A 23,260-nucleotide genomic window follows, 5' to 3' on the forward strand; every position below is an offset into this window, starting at 1 on the left:
GCTAATGGGTACCACCTCTCAATTTGATTATGGTCTCTTTTGCTTGGTCTCTCTCTTTGCCTTTCTGCCTTGCTCACTCTGATGATGGGAGTTATCAAGGGATGGCCTGGTCTACATGGCACCAGCTGTGGCTAGCTTCTGGCCAACAGCCAGCAACCACCAAGCCAACTCCTGCCAACAACCTTGCGAACCAGTTAGAAGCAGTTTCTTCTCTAACTGAACCCAAGGTGACTCCTCCCCCGACCAACACCTTGGCTGCGGTCTTGTAAGCCATCCTGAGCCTGAAAACCCAGCGAGGTCACACTTGGATCACTGCCCTTCAAGCACAAGGAGATGAATACTCAGTGTTGTTCCAAGCCACTTGATGTGGTGTGTGGTTACAGATAACTCACAGAGGTGTTTTATAAAGGAACCACTCTGAAGGAATACAGCATCTTGGTATTTGATCCATACTTCAAGCCGGTCGGTTAATCTCCCCCTCCCCCATGATAAAGAAGGCAAAAGGCATATATAAATGTAAATAGCCAATATTTAATGATATACACTATTTACAATTAATGTATGGCATAATTCTCAAGCCTCAGCCCTGGGGCAGTTTCACTTGATTCTCTGGAAGGCTGCACAATAGCCCTGCTTCCAGGTAGAATGGAGAATACGGGTCCCAGTTAGACCTCTGTGCCTTTCACCTGGTCCTCCTGGGGCTACGTTCCTTGAGCTACAACTATGCTGAATTTCTGTGCCTGTGGTCCCTATGAGCATGGAGTACTGACTCCTTTGGTTCCTCCACTGGAACTGAAGAGTCTTTCCCTGAGAACACTGATGAGGGCACCAGGACGGGCCTGCTAACCTTTCCCCCAGCACAGTGCCGGCCTTCCTCACTGTCTACAGAGAGAAGGCATCTGTCTGTGTAGGAGTTACAGTGACCTGGGCGGAGATCCAGAAGTGAAGCATGGGGCCAAGATGCTCCTCCCAGAGCACCTCTCCTTCCGGGCGTTGCTGCTCTTCCCCATAAAATGAGGGGAAAGCTTGAACCCTCCCAGTCCAGATCTAAGAACTTGGGTCAGACAGGCAGCATCTTGCCATGGCAAAGTGGTCAGAAAGAAGATAGATTTCTTCAGAGGGCCAGGCTCCCTCCACTGAGCCACCGTGCCCTCTCTGAGGAACACCCCAAGGGATTGCTGTGCCACAAGGGACTCTGGCAGATGTTGTCTAGTCTGTTCTTAATGGTGTCCTGCAGCTCCTCGTCACCCAGCAGGACCGCAGCTGCTAGCGCCAGCAGGAAGTATTCAGTAGCATCGTGAGCATCCTAATCCCATGGGGCAAAGAAGAGACAGACACATTAGCAGCACTTCCAGGGCAGCGTTAAAGTCTATGCTGAGAACAGTAATACTTTTTCAATTACTACTTCCCCACATCCCAGGGCCTCATGGAAGTTCTTTCCCCTGCTGTACTCTGGCTCCAGTGGCACCATCAGTCATGGTACCCCTCCTCCTTGGGCACAGAAGTGGCATCTTCCCCATGTCATCCAATCGTGACACAACATTGCACTGGACACAGCATTTGAACCGTGTTTGCGTGACCCCAACCCACAAAAGGACCCAACAAGGAACACTGTCCATGTCCTTTTGGAGATGGGATGTGGCAAGGAGTGAGGCCAGGAGACACAGAGAAGTAGGAACACACCATGTCAAGAAGGAGATGAGAGGAATCCATGAAGCTAGAGGCAAAACAGGGTCCAGAAGAACCCAAAACTAAGTCTATGCTTCAGCTTCCAGTTACAACTGCTTCCAGTCGTTCAAGGTTTTTCCCTTTGCAATTCCTGGAGTCCTTGGCTGATGCAACCAGGTGGCACATTCTCTGTCCCTGAGCCACTTGCCGTGGCACTAAGTGGGCCTTCATTCGCCTATCCCTCTCTACACAGTGGGATGAGAAACAGATGCTTCCTCAGGCAAAAAGAGATGCAAAGGATGCGAAAAGAGACACCTGGTTCTCGTTATCCTGTATCATTATCTCAGGCCAGCATCACAGTTTCACCAGTAAGGTCAGCAGAGCCGCCCTGAGTCTCCCTTTGAGGTCAAAGTTAGACAAGACTCACAAGCCACTGCATTAGGAGATTAGGGGTTATGCTGGGGTGACAAGGACCTTTGGAAGGGGGAAAAAACTTAAGGGTACAATTTTGGGGTCAGAGTTGTGACAGGGCTGCAGGCTACCAACTTACTTCCAGAAGGAAGGAACTGGGTGCTGTAGATAGAACTCCAGGAAGAGAATCAAGACAAGAACTTTCTTAGGGTTTAGAGATCCTTATATCCTAGGTTCCATATATGATTATCTCAAACATACTTTAATGCATGTGTGTTTCTTATACAAGGTAATTTCCTACAAAATGTGGGGCACTAACTTAGAACATTTGATAGACTTCTCCAGTGAGGCTTAACAGAAAAAAAAAAAAAAAAAACTCATGTTCCCAGTAAGACCACCCCTTCATTCATAGCCTCTGAATGAAGACCGATCATCTCAGTCCACTGGTCCTCTCACCTCTGTTCCAAAGTCCCCTTACTATCTTTCTCAGCAAAGAGCGGCTGAATGGGTAGCTCCCAAAAGTCCACCATGGAAGACCAGTTCTTACCTTCAACTGGTAGAAAGTGAGACGGCCCAGGCGATAATACACCTTGGCATAGTACAGAGCCTCCCTGGGACTCTGCAGCCATGCTGGGCAGAGGGACAGAGTCCTCAGGTAGCAGTCTTCAGCCATCTCATACATGTTCAGAGAGAAGTACACAGTAGCCAGGCGGTGAAAAGCCACCAGCTCCTGCTTCTGATCTCCTGGGAATTACAAGAGTAAGGGGAAGTCCTGCAGTCAGCACTGGGCATTACTCACTCATTCAGCCCAGAAGACTTTCTGAGACCACTAGATGTCACAGACGAGGAGCATCAGAAAGAGCACAGAGGAGGTCCCCCTGCCCTCGTGGGCTCAGTGTTTCAGAATGAGGAACTCCTTAAGTGATCCCACAAATAAATAGATCATTGCGCCCATGGAGCGTGCTACCAAGAGAGCCACAGAAATGCTGAGCTGTCCGATTTCTGGAAGAAAATGTTCTCTGTGCTGCTGATGATACTGTAATTCAGTACTGGGGGGGGGGGTTGCTTCTTAAAACCTGTGGTGATGGATTGTGATGAGAGGACAAGCTTAATTAAGCAATTAGGAATGGCTTCCAGTGAAGAACACTGGGTAGCAGAGTCCTTTCCACATGAAGTTTCTCCAGAAAACCCAGTGACCTCCCAGCTCCTCACCAACTCTCCGTTCTGAGGACTACAGAGTGCCATTCTCTTTCAGTCTAAGCTTTCATAGAAGTGGCTTTGTGTGCATCTGGGGCTTGAGGTGTTTGAAGTTTGTGTGAGTTCATGCTTTTAATAAATGACCATTTTAATACAAAGTCCTTTTATTAATACAGAGAACAAAAGCTCCTCTTCCAGTCCTGTCTTTGGAATGCTTGCAAGGTAGCTATTTGATGACATCTTTTAAAAAAAAAAAAAAAAAAAAAAAAAAAAACCTTTAAAAAAAACTCTTAAACTTCAAAGAACCAAAAGTCAAAATTATAAAACACACACACACAAAACAAAAAGAACCCACAATCCCAAAGAGAGAAAATTCTCTGTTCTGAGAGATGTAATTACACACACACACACACACACACACACACACACACACACCTGTGTGAGGTGAGGGCAGCCTCCTTAAGCTCCATTCCAGGAAGCAATAGAGACAGAGTACTCTGACTGAACTGCCCAAGGTCCCTCAGGCCCTTCCTGAGGTCAGAGACAAAGCTCTGATAAGCTTTCGTGCAGTTGAAGAGGAGAAGGGCAAGGGTCCTCTGGCTCAACAAACAGAACCCACCACCCTCCTGGACCGGTTGACCTTGAAAATGGCTAGAAGTCCTTTCTAGAACCACGGAGGAGGTCTCCATCCACTCCAACATCGAATCAAGGCTTCTCTGATCCACACAGCTTTTCCTGAAGTACGCACACTCAAGACTGAGTTTGTTTTCAATCATTTTAATTCACCCTTCGCTCCCTGCCAATGGCTTCCACTATTTCCCACTAGCTTTCCCCGTAAGTGAAAGCTCTTTCAACTGTGTCCTGAGTTAGGGTGATGGGAACCTGACCTTCATTTGTGTTTCTGCTCAATGGGGAAAATGTGCTTTTGCCTAACTATCAATCAATTTAAATTTGGTGAAAAGGTCTTTATGTGATAAAGATGTTACATATGCTTAGACTAAAGTACCGTTTGCCTCATGGGGGAATATTACCAACTGTGATATAATAGTTAGCATTGGTAATTGACCTCAGAATGAGGACTTGCACCCCTCACCCCATGCTGCCATGTTTATAGACAACCATTGCTCTTCGTAACAGAATTGGATAGACACTCATTTTGAAACCTCTGTTGATGAGGAACAAAATTTGTGGAAATTAAATCTTGCTCAGTTACAGTTCTGATTGCTGAACCTGGGATTAGAACCTCCAGAGCCTGAGTCCGGAGCTGGTGCCTGCTGCCTCACTAGCAATGCCTGCATAGTTCTTGTTCCTCCCGCACAGGCACCTATGGGATAGGATCACCTACCTGTGAGGACACTCAGCCGGGCAGCCAGGGTGGCAAATTCCAAGGCTTTCTCATAGCCCTCGAGGCTGATCTGTAACTCTGTCAGTTTGTTGAAGATCCGTAGCTCGGTTCTCACCGCCTTCATTCTCCTCGCTAAAGGAACGGCCCCAGCCTGAGAACCAAGACACGGCAATCTTAATCCACAGACACACCACACTCTACAGGCCTGGCTTCTCCTGGAGGAACTGGGGTGACCACTGGGCTCCCATTGCTGCCTTTTCTCAGCTGTTCTACTCTTGGTGTATTACCTAGGTATAACTGGAGGCCATCGAACCTTCTATAATAGGGGGCAACTGAAAGCAGAAAGGAAGTCAGCTTCCTAATGATGAGGATAGGAGATAAAAAAAAATTGACTAGGCAGGGCCCCCAAAAGTGAACAGTTCCATTCTTGCCCTTAGCCAGAAGCAGGGCATGTCATCCTTGTCTCCCAGCCAGGAGGCAACTCTGGCTTGTCACTTCCTGAATGAGTATCTATCTGGGGGCCATCTTAGGGGTGAAGACTTGCAGGCACTAATCCCTTCCGGTGAACAACTCTGCAATGGAATCTCTAGATTTTCATGGTGAAAATGGGATATATCCACTCCCCAATTAGAGCCCAATCCTAAATGATTTCAAGGTCTCAGCTCTTAGGAGGAAATGGCCATTGAGAATGCCAAGGCTCTGCTGAGGCCCCACTAAAGAATGGAATCTACCTCTAGCCCTGGATGAAGACACGACATCCTAACCTGCTCCACAAACTAGGGTATTTCAAACAGAGTTAATCCATCTGAGCCCATCAGTCCTCCTCACCCCCCTTAGTGAGCTAATGTACTTTCCCTTCCCAGGAACCCTGCCCCCAGGGCAGCCACCTGGAGGTCTTCCCTCAGACTGCCAAGCCTCTGCCAGGTAGTCTGGTCACTTTTCTGAGTCCTAATTCAGAAGAACATAATGTTTCTCTCTTCTCTCTCTCTCTCTCTCTCTCTCTCTCTCTCTCTCTCTCTCTCTCTCCCTCTCTCTGCTATTGGGAAAACTTGGACTTACTACTTACTTCTCCTGGGGCTCTGATCTTTCTCAATCTTTCAAAAAATCAGGCCCCTCCTCCTCCACCACCAGGCCCCTCCTCCACCACCAGGCCCCTCCTCCACCACCAGGCCCCTCCTCCACCACCAGGCCCCTCCTCCACCACCCGACTACTTCCAACCAGCATAATTTTCTCTCCTCTTTGCTTTCTCCTCCTGGTGCTGCCAGGATTTACAGCTTGCCTGTCTTGTTTTTCTGTTAAACTTTAATAAAGTTGTCTTTGAGCTTCTTTCTAGGTCCATTTTCACTTTCTTTTATTAGCACAATTAATAACTCAAAAGAGGGAACTTCAGTTTCCCCAATAACATAAGGCACCCAATGTGGGACTCCCCAGAATGTCTAATAACTCTGAGGTTCCCTGGGGAGTCATTTATGGCCACTGATATATGGAATACCTAAATGAACAGGTGTCTGAGGATCTTCAGTAAACAATGCTTTCCACTGTTTTCATAATGCTAGAAGTTTAAGCATGTCACTTCATATCTTTAAGCCTTAGTTTTCTTTTTAATTTATTCATTTTTATTTTATGTGTATGAATGTGTGCCTGCATGTATGTATGTGCACCACATGCATGCAGTGCCTGAATGTGCCAGAAGAGGATATTAGATTCCCTGGAATTGGAGCTGCAGGCACTTATGATCCCCCATGTGGGTGCTGGGAACCAAACACAGGTCCTCTACAAGAGTAGCAAGAACTCTTAAACACTGAGTCATTTCTCCAGTCCAAAGACAGACAGAATATATATATATATATATATATATATATATATATATATACACACACACACACATATATATGTATGTATGTATGTCTTTCGAGACAGAATTTCTCAGTAGCCAGTCTAGTTCCAACTCACTCTGTAGACCAGGCTGGCCTTGAACTCACAGAGATCCGCCTGCCTCTGCCTCCCAAGTGCTGTGATATTAAAGGCGTGTGCCACCACCACCTGGCCATAATCTTTTTATTACCCACAAAACCCATATGAAAATAAGTATCTTGATTGTCAGTAATGTGTTTCCTACTCTCCCACCTAGTCTCATTTTTCTATCTAATCATGTATGGTGAAAAAGCAAGCAGCTGAGCAAAGATTGCACCCCCAAACAAGCAAAGTTTTAAGACCAAATATTTCCCAAACATCAGTCAGGTGACTAACAGCAATTCATGTATCTGCTAGACCTGGACATTTATTTAATTAGTATTGTTCACTCTCTTAATTTTCTTGCGTCATCATTTGAAACAATAACTGTAAAATCGTGATTTGATGAGCTGGAGTCGTGCATCCTAATTGCTAAATACACTTTAATACATGCTTATTAGAAGCACACTAGCATGTTTTTTAGTGTCTGTGGTGGTGTGAATGAGATGTCCCCCAATAAGTCTCAGGCATTTGAATATTTGGTTTCCAGTTGATGGCTGTTTGAGGAGGACTAGGAGGTATGGCCTTACTGGGGGTAATATGGCCCTGAGAGTGGACTTTGCGGTTCCCAAAGAGTCACCATTTCGAGTTTGTTGTCTCTTGTAGTTTGCGATGTGAGCTCTCAGATGTCACTGCTCCTGTGCCTGCCTGTGGTCACATTTCTCTATTATGACGTTACTCATTCCTTTGGAACCACAAGGCCAAAACAAACCCTCCTTTCTATAAGTTACTTTGATCATTGTTTTATGCAGCAATAGAAGAGGTAGTCAGAACAATGTCTACCGTTGCATCCCTTTAGATCATCTTCCGTAATGCTACATTAGTAAGAGAACATGGATAATCTATGATTGCTACCACTGTAATGTGCTGTACACACAAAAGACCTAATTGAGGTTCATACCTCAAGCCAAAGAGTAACTAAGTTCATTTGCTAGGTTAAAGATGGGGTGAAGACGTGGGTGCTGGACAAGGAAGACATCTGTGCCAGGATCTGGTTCAGCACAGGAAGGCCATGGCTTACCCGGTAATACTCTACAGCACGATGCCTATGGCGGGTCCCATTGAAGAAAACATCACCTGCTTCTTCGTAAAGCTTTAGAGCAAGGGAGGGTTCCTCTAACCTCAAGGCTGTCTGGATGGCCGCCTAGTGAGACAGAAATGGCTGTCAAAGGCAGAGAAAAGATCATGGAGAGCTCTGTGAAACAAGCAGGGGGAGCATCCAGGTTACCTAATCAGAATTCTAGAATACCTAGTCATCGTATGGACTTGGCCTTCACCCATGAGGCTGGCAAGAAGACTCCGATGCTCTGTCTGGAAGCCCCCCTATGTGGGAGGAGAAGAACATTCTTCTGATGGGACTTGGGGAGATCTTAGTAGCACACAGATAAACAGTCTGTGCTTCCACAGCTAAATGTTTATTCTATTATGCTTCAGGAAAACCATTAAAAATGAGTCAAGCCAGTGATTTGAGACATTATGTAAAGTTATGTGTTTTTAAAGGGTTGGTTTGAAGTTGAGTCCAAGAAAAATAAATAAATAATGGTTCAGAGGGTGAGTGGATTTAGCAACGGCACCCACTTAATGTATAAATGACTGAGTTTGGGAATGTGGGATCCATTCTGGTGAGGAAAGACAGCAAACCTTGGAACACATTCGCAACTCCTCCAAGCTCTCGTCCCTAGTTAGTAGCAGCAAACGCTCTGTGTTGGGTGCCCCTCCCTCAGTAGCCACGAGCTCTCCTCTCTCAGCTCTCAGCCAGCTTAGAGAGAGTACAGCCGCCTCCCCAAGTGGCCAAGACAGGAGCCCACCCCAACCCACCTGCAAGTACAACTCCACCACTTCGTCCTCCTGCATGAGGTAGTGCAGACGCCCAGCCCCCAGCCAGGCCTCAGCTGCCTTGTCTCTCTTCCCTAGGTCAACGAATATCCGCAGACTCTCCTTGATGCAGGTGAGGGACCTCCTGAGGGACCTGAGGACAGATGCGTGGACCTGTGAGCTTTGGAGAATCCAAGGGCTCTGAGGTCACTCAGCCCAGGAGGACTTGGGCTTCTAGAAGAGAACAAGCTTACTGCAGACCACAGGGAGAGCAGGGCCTGGTGTGACCTTGAGACAGTGTATTACCTACCTGTGCCTCTGTTTCCCCATCTATAAAAGGGGAACGTAATTGCCCTGCCTTTGAAGATTAATGTTACGACTGAGAAACATAATACATCTGGAATGCTCAAACTAGTACCTATGAATTAGTAAGTTGACGAATATCTAAATAGTATGACCACCATTACTAACCCGCAACCTTTAGACTACGTTGCTGTGTGTTTTTCATGGGCACCCTAGAAGACACCAGATGTACCTTTATGAAATTAATGCCTGAGTTCCATCATGCTAATGTGCAGTGGGAAAGATGAAATCATGAAGCTTTTGATGTTTCAATAAGAGAAATCAAAATGGACAGAATTTCTTGAAGTTGGTATTTAATCCTGCTTTAATTATTTGGAAATTCCTTAATTAATTGCTACACTTGAATTATTTGGGGGCAAACATGTCACGTAGACTATGCAATTTCTCCATGACAGCCATTAATGAAAAACTGGGATGTGGATGGCGTGGTGATGCAGACCCAGAGTTAGAGAGCAACAGGGCACACTGGGCACCCTCTATGCCACAGATATTACCTCCAGCAACATGGAATCACGTGGGAGCTTTTAAAACAAACGCATGCACCATGGTATGTTAAAATGTCACACTGGCTGGAGCCCTGGGCAATCTCAGGCAATCTGGGTTATAACCCAGGCACCAGAATTTTGTCATAGCCTGTGTGACTCTGCTGTACAGCTTGGCACAGCTCTATACCAAGGCCAATCTGTTTAGGCTCTAGAGCACTGGTTCTCAACCTGTGGGTCCTGATCCCTCTATCTCCAAAACTATTTGCATTACAATTCATAGCAGCAGCAAAATGACAGTAATGACGTAGCCAATGAAAACAATTTTATGGCTGGGGAGCACTACAACATGAGGGACTGTATCAAAGGGTCACAGCCTTAGGAAGGTTGGGAGCCGCTGCTCCAGAGGAAAACAGCCCCAAAGATGGAAAATGACTTCACACGGCTGTGCAACACACCAGGAGCAGATCAAAAATCAGAGCTTCACTCACAATTTTGAAAGTCTGAACTCCCTCCCCTGACCTTGGCCTCCACCGCATCAATATTACCTGAGAGCTTCAGGAAACCTCAGAGGCCCAGAGACACTTGGGCACAACAGTCACAATCCATAAATCCGAGTTCCTGAGACACACTCTGTTCACAAGCACCAAAGTCCAGAACACACACGAACACACACACACACACACACACACACACATCTGTGAGCACGGACACAGGAAGTCACATCAAACACAGCTACCACCTGTTGGACTTTTGATACAGCTTGTCTCACGAAGGTTAATGTGTTTGAGGCTTGATCTTCGCCATAGCAAAACTGAACGGTAGTGGGGACTAGGAGACACAATAGGACTTAATCCAAAGTAGTTGGGTCAGCGGTTACCTGGGGCCACTGCTCACAAGAGGGATTACAAGGCTTTCCTGGGACCTTGGTTCGTTCCACCGGGAGTGAGTTGTCCTGAAGAAACAGAACAGCTCTGGTTTCTTATCTCACCAAACATTCTTGCCTTTGTGAAGCCATCAGCCAAGAGGCCTTTGCCAGACCTGGAGTGAGGATGGCTCCAGGCCCTATTGCCTAGCCCGAGGTATTTTGTAATAGCAATGGAAAATGGATTAATATGCTGGCTGGCTGCAGACAACTCAACTGTCAGGCCCTTTCTCCAAGGAGGGATGCAAACACTGCCGTGACTGATGATCTCTGATCCGTTTTGGCAGGGAAGCAGCTTTGGGCCTTCTGAAAAGAATGTCCAGGCATGTGGCCCACGTGAGAGCCAGGAAAGAGCCCCGGTTGTCCCTGCTGTCCTGCCCTTGACATAAGGTGATTGGCATCCGGGATGAACATGAGACTCTCTCAAGAATTAAAGACCTCAAGCTTGGACAGCGCTAAAATCTGAGAAACTGCAGGCAATGCTGTGTTGGCCACTGTCCTCCCTGATCGTGTAGGACACCCAAAGCCTTCGTAAAGCCAGGGCAGCCCCGACCTTCTCTCTGCACACCTCAACAGGGCTAAAACACCCCAGGCCAGGCTCTGCCACTCTCCTCAGTCTGACTGAAAGGAATGGTGAGGAAAGAACTCGTAAATCTTCCCTTGATCCTATTTCCTCTTGGGTTTTACTACCACTTACAGACCTCAAATGTTCTTGCACTGAAGTTTCTGTCTCCAGATCCTCAGGGAACAAGATTTAGATTCTCAGAGGCTAAGGCAGAGTTAGCATTAGATTCCTCGCTAGGGAACAAAGAAATAACCATCCTCTCTAAGAAACACCCCAGGGTAGGGGTGGGAGGTAAAACTCGAGGCTCCTGAGCTTAGGGACATCCAGACTCCACTTGAGTGTGGGATTTTCACCAAGACACACATTCATCTTTTTAACAGTCTAAATTGAGAGGTATCCCCAGCTGCCTTGGGGCTTTTATTACCCCTTACCAGCACCACCCCCATGACGATATATCCAACAGCTGTGCTGGGTCACACACAGGCTTGACCTGGAATGACCCAGCATCCTAGTTCCTCTTACCACCACCTGAAGGTGCTAGATCTGATTTGGCTTTTGAATAGAAACAGGGAAAAAAAAAAAACCATATGGGCTACTCATGTGACTCTGCCTGGCCAATATTAATCCTACTTTTATTTTAACCGTTTTTCCTGTCTCCAAGTTCACACTGGGTCTCGGGGCTTGTTTCTTCCTCCCTGTCAAAACAGGTAAACTGTGGCAAAGTGATACCAACACAGCTGTATTCCTAGCAGCATCGGCTACCAACCAGGTCTGGGTGAACCTGCCTGACCTTCAACAGAGCCTAGCCTCCAGGGATCTAATCTGACCTTTTCCTCTGGTAAGAGCCCTACTTTCAGAGGGCTGGCCCACTGCCAGGTGGTGGGATGTGCATTTTCAATGCCCATTCTCTCAAACAGAACTTTAGATTAGCAAGGTGCTTAGCTGATATTACAAATAAACAATGTCCTCCCAAAAGAAAGGGCATTCCCGCTGGGCGATGGCGGCACAGGACTTTAAACCCAGCACTCAGGTTGGCAGAGACAGGCAGGTCTCTGTGAGTTCAAGGCCAGCCTGGTTTACAGAGTGAGTTCTCGGACAGCCAGAGATACAAAGAGAAGTCCTGTTTCAAGAAGAAAAAAAATATTATTTCCAAGTGTTCATTTCTAAAGCTTTCCTTTGAACTCTCTGTTAATAATTAGTGGTGGTGGGAAAAACCCTGTTACCTGGGAGTTACTGGGCATTTAAGCATTCCCTGGGCACTTTGCACACATAATCTCTTTCATCATCACAATAGCTCCAAGAGAGCAGCACTATGACTATCATATCCACCTCACAAAAGGGAAAACAAGGGCTAGTGAAAGAGATGGCACCTGGCACCAGATGTGAACATCTGGGTTCTATCCCTGGGACCCACATGGTAGGAGTAACCTGACTGTAAAAGTTGTCCTCTGATTTCCATATGGACACCATCACACACATGCTGTGGACATCTCTCCCTCTCTCTCTCTCTCTCTCTCTCTCTCTCTCTCTCTCTCCCTCCCTCCCTTCCCCCCTCTCTCTGTCTCTGTCTATCTGTCTGTCTGTCTCTCCCCCCCCTCTCTCTCTCACACACACACACACAAGCAAATAAGTAAAATAAGTAAATATAATTAAAAATGGAAAAACAAGGCTCAGATAAGTAACTGTGGTCAGGCAATAAACCATGTTTAACCAGAATCTAATACTAAGAGTCTAACCACACATTCAAGCAACCCTTATTGGACTTCTGGCTTAGCTCTCAGTTTTGGGAAAGCTTCGATTATTTTTTGCCACTTAAAATAAGCAAACAAACAATAAAACCCTGAAATTGTTAAGGACCCAAATAATTGCAAACCTTGAACAAAATGTCCTTATCTGCAAAGTGGGTGGCAGTGTACCACAGCCTTGGGATCAAGTGTGGGCATAGTAAATATGACTGTGTCTTCATCTAGGATTGCAGAGCAGCTACAGATTAGTCATATTGGTTATAGTGGAAACCAGATGTTAGAGGCTTTTTTTGCTGTTTCTGTTGATTGTTTTGTTGTTTTTATTTTAATTCCACAGAAGCAAGCAGAATAGAATAAAAGTAAAAGCTGGGAGGGGCAGACCCGAAGCTGGCATCGTCTTCCCATGTAGAGACTCCTGCCCCACAAGGGCCTGCTGCACATGAAGCTCTCCCTCTTTCTAGCTAGTGTTATGTGGAAGCACTGACCACTTTCTCCCACCGCGTTGGCGACCTTCATTTTCTCTTCCCTTTACTGTTCTGTGAGCATAATAAGCTCACTCGGGGACTGTGATTCTTTTATCTGATTTCCTGATCATTGTCTGAGCCATAGCAATTGATGAATAAATACTTGTTGAGTGGATCCAATAGAGCCACAAGGTCCTCCTGAGCCCTATCTGGCTCAGCTCTAGAGAAAGGGGTTGGTCTGTATGGTGGTTTGAATGAGAATGCCCCCCATCACCACACACACACACACACACACACACACACACACACACACACACAGATTCATATGTTTAAATACTTGGTCCTTGGTTGGTAAATGGTTGGGCAAGATTGAGAGATACGGCCTTGTTAGAGGAGTTGTGGCTTTGTTAGAGGGGTCTCTCTGTCTCTCTGTCTTTCTGTCTCTCTCTGTCTCTGTCTCTCTCTCTCTCTCACACACACACACACACACTATTGCAGTTCTGAGATATGTACAGTCCGCTGTTCCTGCCACCACGCCTTCACCCCGCTGTCATAAGCTCTAACCTTCTAAAACTAAAGCCCTATTAAATGCTGTCTTCTATGAGTTGCCTTGGTCACGGCATCTTACCACAGCGATAGAAAAGAAGCTAACACAGTCTGTATGCGTCGGAGCAAGACCCAGAATGGGATCCACAAAGACTCCCACCCCAAGATTCCAGTCCAGTCACCTGGAAGGCAGAAAGGACATTACTCTGTGGGTATTGAAGAGTGAACCAAACTTCTCACCACCTGCTAACCCCTCCCACTTTAAATTAAGCAATTATAACCACCAAAAAAGCAGAAGGAGACGGAAACCATCTTAAATAGAAAACTTGGGAGTTTGAGATAACCGAGTGGCTAGCAGAGTCTGGGCTGCAGCAGGCAGGGGCAGGGCCTGTGGAAACTAAGCCACTCTCACCCCTGGGATCCCACAAGGTTTCACTGCAGAGCTGTCTGCAAGGCATCCTTATCTAGGGTGAGGACTGTTAACAGAGAAAACAGAACACATCCAAAGTCCTTGGGTACACAGGCTAGTGACTAAGGGCCTCAGACTCTGCCCCGGGTTCCAAGCGCACCCTCCCGTCTGCTTTTGTGAGTAGCCTCCTTGGAATGCAGCCACACTCATTTGTTTACGTCCTGCCCAGAGCTGTTTTTGCACCACAGCTGCGGAGTGGAGGAGCGCTGACAGAGAACATATGGCCCACAAAGCCCGAAAAATTTACTATCTGACTCTCTTTTTTTTTAAGCTTGCTAATGTGGGATGTGGTAGCTCAAGCCCATAATCCTAGCACTTAGGAAGTGGAAGCTGGAGAATAAAGGTTCAAGGTCACCCTGCTCTAGGAGATTCTGTCTCAAAAATTAAAAGACAAACAAGTTGGCCAATACTGCCATAGACTCCATTGGCACCAACCCCGTGCCGAGGGCCTCAGGCAACACACTAGGCCATTTTGGCTCTCTATGTCCACAGAACTTCCTGCCACATGTGGTTGCCCTGAAACAGACACACTGCTCAGAAACAGCACATGTTCAATGGGAGCTTTCTGCTAGTCCAGTATTTTCTTTATGGATGCTTACTGTAAGTTCCGAGGCCTGCTGAGAGGTGACCCCTACCAACTCCATCTGACTCTGCATCCTTTGTTAGTCAGGGACTTGCAGCTTCTCTGCCTGAGTCCCAGGGATCACCAATACCTGCCTAACTTACTGACAAGACCCTACCGATTTCTGGCTACTATTCTATCTACCTGAAAGGCCATTCGCTACCATTCTCCTCTTTTCAGACATCACACTCAGCCCTTGGCACTCTCCTCAGACCGTTTATCCTGATGACTTCTGTCACACAGACCCCCCATCCCTACTCCCAGGTAACTTCGGTCACACAGACCCCCCCATCCCTACTCCCAAGTGACTTCAGTCACACAGACCCCCCCATCCCTACTCCCAGATGACTTCTGTCACGTAGATTGACCCCCCCTCCCGACTCCATCCCCCCTAGAAGTGTTCTCTCCTCTGAACCTGCCTTTGCTTGCTTTACCTTGAACTTGTCGAGAATGGAAATCCTTTAAGAGGAGCTGAAGAAATCAATCCATGACAGTGGTTCTCAACCTGTGGGTTGCAACTTCTTTGGGGGTTGAACTATGCTCTCACAGGGATCCCCTAAGAGCATCCTGCATATCAGATATTTACACTGTGATTCACAACTGTAGCACAATTACAGTTATGAAGTAGCAGTGGAAGTAATTGTGTGATTGGGGGTCACCACAGCTTGAGGAAGTGTATCAAAGGGCTGTAGCATTAGGGAGGTTGAAAACCACTGGTCCATGACATCAAGACCCACTGAGTAAATTCTTCCTGGGAATCAATGCCAGGAAAAATTTTGCTCTGACTGACACATTTGTTCGTGTTCTTATATGTGACAGTCAGAACCTCAGAAGGCTTTCCCCTTTCTGCTTCACCTACCAGGAAGTTTCAAGAGAAATTAAAATTGGCCACACCCAGGGGTGAGGAGACACCTGTTGTTCTCTTTGTTCTTTGTCCTTTTTCCTCTCTTTTACAAGCTCTCTATAGGACTGGGTGATCCATCCGTGCTAAATATGTGTAGCATTCCTGCGTGTCCTCCCAATGAAATGACTATTTTACAAATGGACAATAACCTTCCATCTGGAGTCGCTTCCTGGGACACCTGAAGTACTTCTGAATCTCTTAATGTCACTGGTTGTGTCTGGGGAAGGGAATGTTGTTGGTTAGTGAATGTCTCCTCCAAAGAATTCAAATAAAAACCTCAAAAACATGAACCACTGAATATTTAAATTAAAAGACATGGAGTTGGGGAGATGACTCGGTGGCTGAGAGTGGCTGCTCTTCCGGAAGAGCAGAGTTCAGTTTCCAGCATCCACATGACAGCTTATCATCATCTGTAACTCCAGTTCCAAAGGATCCCATGCCCTCTTCTGGTCTCAGCAGACGCTAGGCACCTAAATTGTGTGCAGACATACATACAGGGAAATAACCTTACACATAAAATAAAAACAAATGAAATTGTGCAGACTGAAAGAACCCTGAAATGAGCTTCTAAAGCAGCAGAGCAAGGACCTCAGAAAATCCAGGCCTTGAGAAAAGCAATGAAAACGTGAGCAAGGAATTTTCAAAATAAGCCTTTCCCTGGAAAGTTGGTTCAAATCTCAGCTTAATTTTATTGCGATGGGGTGCTTTCTCACCTAGCCTCGATCCTTCCTGCTCACCCCAGACCTGCAACAAACATCAAACCAAAGCCTCAAAGTCAGTTACTGGGAAACCCTGATGGAGGAGGGGGTCAGGAAGAATTTGTAGTCCCCATGTTTTATCCCAGAGAACTGTCAGTTGCCCTGGGGATGGCCCCTGAAAGCCTATACTGTAACACTTATTTTTACTGGACAATACTCAGAGCTTACTCATTTAAAAGAAAACAACAACAACCAAATGGAAGGATAATTAAACATTGCCACTGGGCGATAAAAAGAAAATATTTGGGACAAGTAGGAATCTAGGGCAGAGCATGTAGATCAGTTGAAGATTCTCTTGGGTATTCGTGAGGCCCTGGGTTCAGCCCTTGGCGTCACTAAAAGGAACGACTTACAAGGAACTGGCATAAGCACATAAAAGCAAAGGTGGAGGAATATAACCATGCCCACATGGGGCTTTGTGAAGCCCCAGCCTCTCCAGGAAGGAAGACCAGGCACATGTGCAGAGCTATGTGCGCTCAGAAGAAACTCCTGAGAGAGACACAGATTAATATAGTAATCACAGCCCTTGGGAACCGACTGAGAAAAGAACTGGAAGGAAGGAAATTAAACAGTGTGCTATAAAATATTTACCTAACATGAGATAAGCAGTAATTTGGAAGAAATGAAAGTTAAAAAAGATATGAGACAAAACACAAGCAGCAAAATGATAAAACAGCATCTAAAGATGACCTGTGAGTGATTATTAACTGTGAATGGGTTAAACACTTCAGACAGAGGTAGACACTGGCAGAATAGATATTTTAGATGACCATAGTGTATGCACACTTTAGACTCAACCCCTAACCAAGAAGCTGTCTTAAAATGACACCCACTGGCAAAAGGAAAATCACTTTTCTCCCATGAAGTCACAGTAGGTATATTAACCCTGCTGCAGGACAGGGTCTGTGCTCAGTAGTAGTTGGCCAGCACAAAACCAACTCATTGTTTTGTTTTGTTTGTTTTTGTTTTGGGTTTTAGGGCTGGGGGGGGGGTTCTTGTTTGTTTGAACCCTGCTTCATTTTGCTTTGCTCTGGTATTTTTTGAGTTATTAGTCTCTTACTTGTCTGTTTTGATGTTCATTTGCATGGGAGATTTTTGCATTCATTTTTGTTTCTTGAGGACTCATATTTTTTTTATTTTAAGAGAGAGAAAAAGAACATAAAATTGGTTAAGTAGGGAGAATGACAGAATCTGGGAGGAGCTAGGGGAGGGAAAACATGATCAAAATATATATCATGAAAATTTTTTTCAATAAAACTAAGTTTATCTCAAAAACTGCTGACTCGGCATTTCATATTCATCCTTTCAAATAAAAAAATGGAAGCTTTGTATAATAGACCTTTTATCATAATCCTACATATATAACTAAGGTGTGTGTATATATATATTTAATATTTAATATTCCTAGAACTTAATACAGAGAATGGGATATATAATCTTTCATATGTATGAACTATTTACTGATATTTTTTAAACTGTATATAGCTACTTCTGGGGAACTTGGGGCATAGAAACTTGCAAAGGAATTCTTGTTTTTCAGTGTATTATCTTCAGTGTTGGTAAATTATCTTGTTTTTACTCTAAGCAATGATTTTATTTTAGGGAGAAAAACTCCTTATTTGGGGCCCAATCGTTGTGTCCCGGCATCTATTCAATACTCGGTTCCTTGCTTGTGAGTAGCCCTTAAGGAGTGCTCCAAGCTGTTCTACGCCTAATAGTGCATAGGACAGGATCCAAAAGAACATGTAGGATGAGCATCTGAACGTCCCTTGATGGCACTGACCACTAAACATGTCACTAATCACGAGAAAGCTTGCCTCCATACTCCAAGCCCCTTTTTTCTCCTTACCTAAGCCCTCAGCACCCCCACTCTCTTAACCATCGGAAGCAGGAAGCACACAACAGCAACATGAGGGTGGTGAGCCCGTGGGCTAACCAACTCGGTTACCACTCAGCTGCCCGCACAAGCACAAAGCAAGGGCCTAGGGTCTAGGTTTGACACAATGTCTGCCTACAGGAATTCTGACCATACTTTGAGTAATTTAGACTCCCACCCACCCCACCCCAAAAAAACCTTAGGTCTCTGACTCTTTGCCCCTATCTAAAAGGCCCACAGCTTTAGTTTGGATGCTCACCTTACTAGACCTGGAAGGAGGTGGGAAGTCCTTGGACTTCCCACAGGGCAGGGAACCCTGATATCTCTTTGGGCTGATGAGGAAGGGGGACTTGATTGGGGGAGGGGGAGGGAAATGGGAGGCAGTGGCGGGGAAGAGACAGAAATCTCTAATAAATAAATAAATGGAAAAAAAAAAAACCTTCTTTGGAGGAACTAGGAACCTGGCAGCCCTTGCTATAGCTAGCTGGTCTCAGACTCAACTGGAAGATTCCTGATTCCAACTGATTCTATGAACACAGCAACCAAGACAGTGGCTTGTTAGGGCGTGGTATTAAGTCACAGCAGGACTTGGTTTCTAGACTTCTAATTCCAGCAGCTGCTAGCTTCTTGTGATCCCTAGTTCACGTCTCCTCTATACCACCCGCGTCATCTAAGAACAGCGATTCTCTCTCCCTCCCTCCCTTCCTCTCTCCCTCTTTCACGTTCTCTCTCTCTCCACACACACACACACCTTTAGGATCTCAGTATTCTTGACAACTAAACCAGAACTGAGAACACAGGATGGCCGGGAGCTGAGAACAGGATTAATCTGAAGCCAAGAATACACGGTAACATGGACATCCTCGCTTTAGCTGTTAGAAACCTGACTTTCCTAAAGCCAAGTTCCAAGATGTATATGACTATACCATTTCAAAATTTCATTGAAACCCATCTTTTGGGTCTGTCCAGAGGCATTCAGACTCCTAGGATGTTCAGAAATGGATGCAGAACAGGCTGGACAGGCCTTCCTTTGACATCCCCACCACCACCACATGGTGTTTGTGTCAAAATTCTCTCTTAGCACGTAAGGCAAAGGCAGTGGGGAGCTCAGAAGATGTCTGATTTTTGTGAGGGGGAGGAACAAAAAGAAATACAGTGAGCAGGGAGAAATACATAGAGAAAGAGAGCTCACCGTGTGCTTAACCACTGTCTGATTGCCTACATACCCAGAGTTACCATGGTGCCTGTGCTGGCTAGTTTTATGTCAGCTTGACACAAGCTAAAGTCATCTGAGAGGAGAGAGCCTTTCTGTAGGCAAGCTTGTAGGACATTCTGATTTAGTGATTGATCGAGGAAGAACCAGCCTATATGGGTAGTGCCACTTCTGGGCTGGTAAGAAAGCAGGCTGAGCAAGACAAAGGAAGCAAGCCAGTAAACACCACTCCTCCATAGTCTCTGCATCACCTCCTGCCTCCAGGTCTTTGCCCTGTTTGAGCTCCTATCCTGACTCCTTCAGTGATGGACTACAGTGTGGAAGTGGAAGCCAAATAAACCCTTCCCTCCCCAACTTGCTTTTGGTTCTGTTTCATCTCAACAATAGAGACCCTAACTCTGGCTGTGCCTAAAATACAGAAGCTGGCCTTGAATGAGTTTCCCCTCAAATGCCTCTCTGTTCATCCCTAGAAAGCATCTCACTTCATTCTAGGAGCTGTTCAAAATGGGGAATGGAGTATCAGAACACGAATCTTTTACAGAGTGAAATGAAAGGTTTTAAGACCTCTGTGGGGTTTGACGAAATGCGTCAAGGCTTGGTAGAGATGGGACCGCTGAATGCCCATGAGTAAAGGAGAACCCTGGTGCCCTGGACTGGTGAAAGCAGAGAGCTCAAGCAAGCAGGTGCCAAGACGCATGGATGAGACTTTGAGTATCAGGGATCTAAATATGCTTGGACATATTTGGGGCATATTTTTGCAAAACTAAAGGTTTCTCAGAAAGCACCAACCAAGAAATTAATAGCAAAACAAAATGCTAATATCCAGTTTTCCCACGACGCTAAGGGCCAAGGGACCCTTCCGCTACCTTGTGGTCATTCTGAGGCTCCATACATGGTGAAAGTAGATGTTATTGCCTGAGTCCCGGGTACATTTTAAAGATGAGGTCCCAATTAAGCATTTTTTTTTCACCATAAAATTTTACGCCCTGCTTCATGGTATTGATTTATTTTGTGTCCTTTCCAGAATCCCAGCTGTCTTCAAGTAGTGAAGAGCCCCCTGAAGGGGCCAAGGTCCTCAGCATAACTGCCCTCTTTGAATTATGTACTCTCAGCCTATCATAGGATAGCTTGTCAGAGTGACATGGTAAAAATCACAAAGCCTGGCTGTATTTTGGGGACTTTAAAGCATTCATTTCTCACAGTGGTAGTGTAGGATAAATACCATTGTTATCCACCTCTGACTGAGGCCACAGAACCCCCAGCAGCCAGTGCTGCAAGGTAGCTGCAGGACCCACGGTTTTCCATCACAATTTCCCCGTAGCATGCGCATTTGAACTTGGTTTCTTGAGAGAAAGAACACCACTTCTCCCTAAGGCAGGGACTCACCTGGATGTATTTAGGTTCCGATAAAGCTGCCCGAGGGACTCCAGTAACCGCCCTTCCATCTCCCGGTCCCTGAGCTGCTGAGCCAGGGCCAGCCAGTGTTCGTGATATGTAATGCACGCATCAGGGTTTGGAGACACCGAGCTGTAGAAATGGCAGAGGGATTTGGTGACCTGAAGCTGACCTGAACATAAAGCAGGGACATGAATGAGACAAGGGCAAAGCATGTGCCAATACTTTTCTCCCCGATGCTTCCAGCAATATGAGACATACTCACTGTTTAAGTGCCGATGCCTTAAGCCAAACATCAATGCCATTTCGTAACAAAGGCGGCTGTGGACCAGCTGCTGTCCAGACACCAGAGCTTGGCCCAACCAGAGTAACACTTGTATCAATTCCATATCTGTCTCCTTGCTGGCCTGGAGTTCAGAATACAGTCGGACAGCTTGCAGAAGATAGCCCCTGGCTGATTGCTGCATGCAGGACTTCAGGGTCAAGTGGCCGAGATTGGCCATAGACACGGCCTGATTCCGCACATTCCCCATCTCCCGAGCCCTGATCAAAGCTCGGAGGTAGCTCTTGGCTGCCCTGTTTGTCCGGCCTTCGTCTTGAAAAGCAAGTCCCAGGAGGTTATGGACCACGCCCCTTTGCGTCATGCATTCTGTCTCCCTCAAGCAACACAGTAGTGGTTCAAGGATCTCCAGAGCTCTCTTGGTCTGCCTGGCTAAGAGGTAAGCCCAGGCCAGACAGAGAGACGATTCAAAGGCTTCTTGCTCACCTAGTAGCTTCCCTAATGCCTGGGCCTGGCTCAGATAGTAGATGGAACCATCAGGAGACCTATACTGGAGGTACATTTTGGACAGGATGAGACACAAGGTCCTCTGGGTGCTCGGGTCAGTCTGCTCTTCACAGGCAGCCAGGGCCTGCCTGAGGGTTGGGCAGGCCAGCGCAGAAACTTCACCCCAGCTTGAGGAAGGAACACCAAGGATCTTAGTGGCATTCTGAAGAACAAAATAGGCCTGCCAAATGGAAACAGACATCCCCCGGGCACTCTGGGGACCACGTTTCTGAACAGAGGCCACTGCAAGATGTGGAAGGTATTTCTTGTCATACAGAAAACTCAACATGGTGGCTGTAGCCTCCGAGGCAGGAGGGTGTCCAGAGAGCAGCTGCAGGCGCTCGGCAAATGGCAGAACTTCCTCATGCCGGCCAAGGCTCAGGAGCAATCGGATGGCCAGGAAGCAGGACCTGGCCTCCAGAGGGCCGCTCCCCACCACAATCCCTTGGCGCAGCACGTAGGCCACCACATCAAGCTCGTTCTTGGCACTGAACTCGCGGTCGGGCAGGCAGGCTAGCAGGGCACCCGCCTTTTCAAGCAAGGCTGGGCCTTTATGCCTCAACCTCTGCCTCAGATAGATGGCTGCCAAATTGATGTACAGAGCAGACACTAGGGAGAGGTCCTCAAATGCCCCGTCAAGGACCCGGATGGCCTCCTCAAAGTATACCCTGGCCTGGGAAAGTTTGATCTTCCTGATGCTTAGTCGGCCCAGGAGGAAGCAGAGCCGGGCATGGGCCCACGTCATGTGGCTCATCTTGGCCCACTTTCGTGAGGTCTCTAGGTAGGCCACTAGCTCATCCTCCTCAGAGAAGCTGTAAAAGGAGGAAGTAAGGAAAGAGAAGGAGAAATCATAGAGGCTCTTAAAGTGGTCGCTGTATCCCTCGTGATCCAGAAAAGCCAAGATGGGGGCAAAGTGCTCTGCTTCATCCTCTTCCAAGCTTGTGCTCAGGTCCATAAACAGTTCCGGGTCATCGAGGTTGTCAGGCTCTGGAAGGTGATAGCTGTCAGAGGAGGCTGAGAGGAGCTCTTCCTCGAGGCTGGAGTCCACGGAACTGCTGGAGCGTCTGGAGTTTGGGGTCTGCCGCTCCTCCCAGGTCCCACCAGACCTGGCCTCCTTGAGGCCCTCAGGCTGAGATGCTGTAAGGACAGGCAGAGTTGAGCATCCCTGAGTGTCTGCAACTAGGGCAGTCAGCTCCTGGCAAGAGAATAGATGAGCTGACCTGAGGACAAGAGGTCGGGTTCAGCACGGTCGCTACTCACCGCTCAGATCATTCTGGAGATTCTGGGTGGATTCGAACTCACCTAGGTAGAGATGAAGGACAGGCCTAGCATTAGGTCAGAACACGTCACCATGCCGCTGACCCCTGAGGAGCTTTTGAGTTGAGGTAAGAATAAGAGTGGGCAGTCTTTACCCCCTCAACATCAGCTTCAGAGTTGCCATCGTCCCGTTTAACTCACACACTCTACAGTGGGGGCAGTCAGAGAAGAAAATGTGGAATCAAGAAGAAAATGTGAGCATGCAGAGGGGAGGGCGGGGGGTGTTAATCTGGGGAGATGCAAGGCTCAAATCTCTCAGTTACTTTATAGCAGAGCTGGAGAGAACCATCATCACCGGGCACCTCCAACAGGCTGTGCTACAGGGTACCATTCCGGCTCC

The 23,260-nt window shown here is 46.8% G+C and overlaps 1 protein-coding gene across 1 annotated transcript in view; it reads right to left on the minus strand.

Moving 5' to 3' along the window:
- Nucleotides 1–511: 511 nt before the first annotated feature.
- Sh3tc2 (SH3 domain and tetratricopeptide repeats 2) overlaps nucleotides 512–23,260 on the minus strand; it is a 63,955-nt gene continuing 41,206 nt past the window's right edge. The window contains exons 10-17 of the mRNA XM_050157878.1: nucleotides 22,864–22,905; nucleotides 21,043–22,740; nucleotides 20,769–20,949; nucleotides 8,454–8,604; nucleotides 7,657–7,779; nucleotides 4,622–4,772; nucleotides 2,627–2,823; nucleotides 512–1,306 (exon numbers count right to left, since the gene is read on the minus strand). Coding sequence (XP_050013835.1) covers nucleotides 1,115–1,306; nucleotides 2,627–2,823; nucleotides 4,622–4,772; nucleotides 7,657–7,779; nucleotides 8,454–8,604; nucleotides 20,769–20,949; nucleotides 21,043–22,740; nucleotides 22,864–22,905 — 2,735 coding nt within the window. The 3' untranslated portion in view covers nucleotides 512–1,114. The remainder of the gene's footprint in view (nucleotides 1,307–2,626; nucleotides 2,824–4,621; nucleotides 4,773–7,656; nucleotides 7,780–8,453; nucleotides 8,605–20,768; nucleotides 20,950–21,042; nucleotides 22,741–22,863; nucleotides 22,906–23,260) is intronic.

Source organism: Alexandromys fortis, unplaced genomic scaffold (genome assembly GCF_014885135.2).
Source record: "Alexandromys fortis isolate MF-2015 unplaced genomic scaffold, M_Fortis_MF-2015_v1.1 scaffold_94, whole genome shotgun sequence".
Taxonomy (NCBI): Eukaryota; Metazoa; Chordata; class Mammalia; order Rodentia; family Cricetidae; genus Alexandromys; species Alexandromys fortis.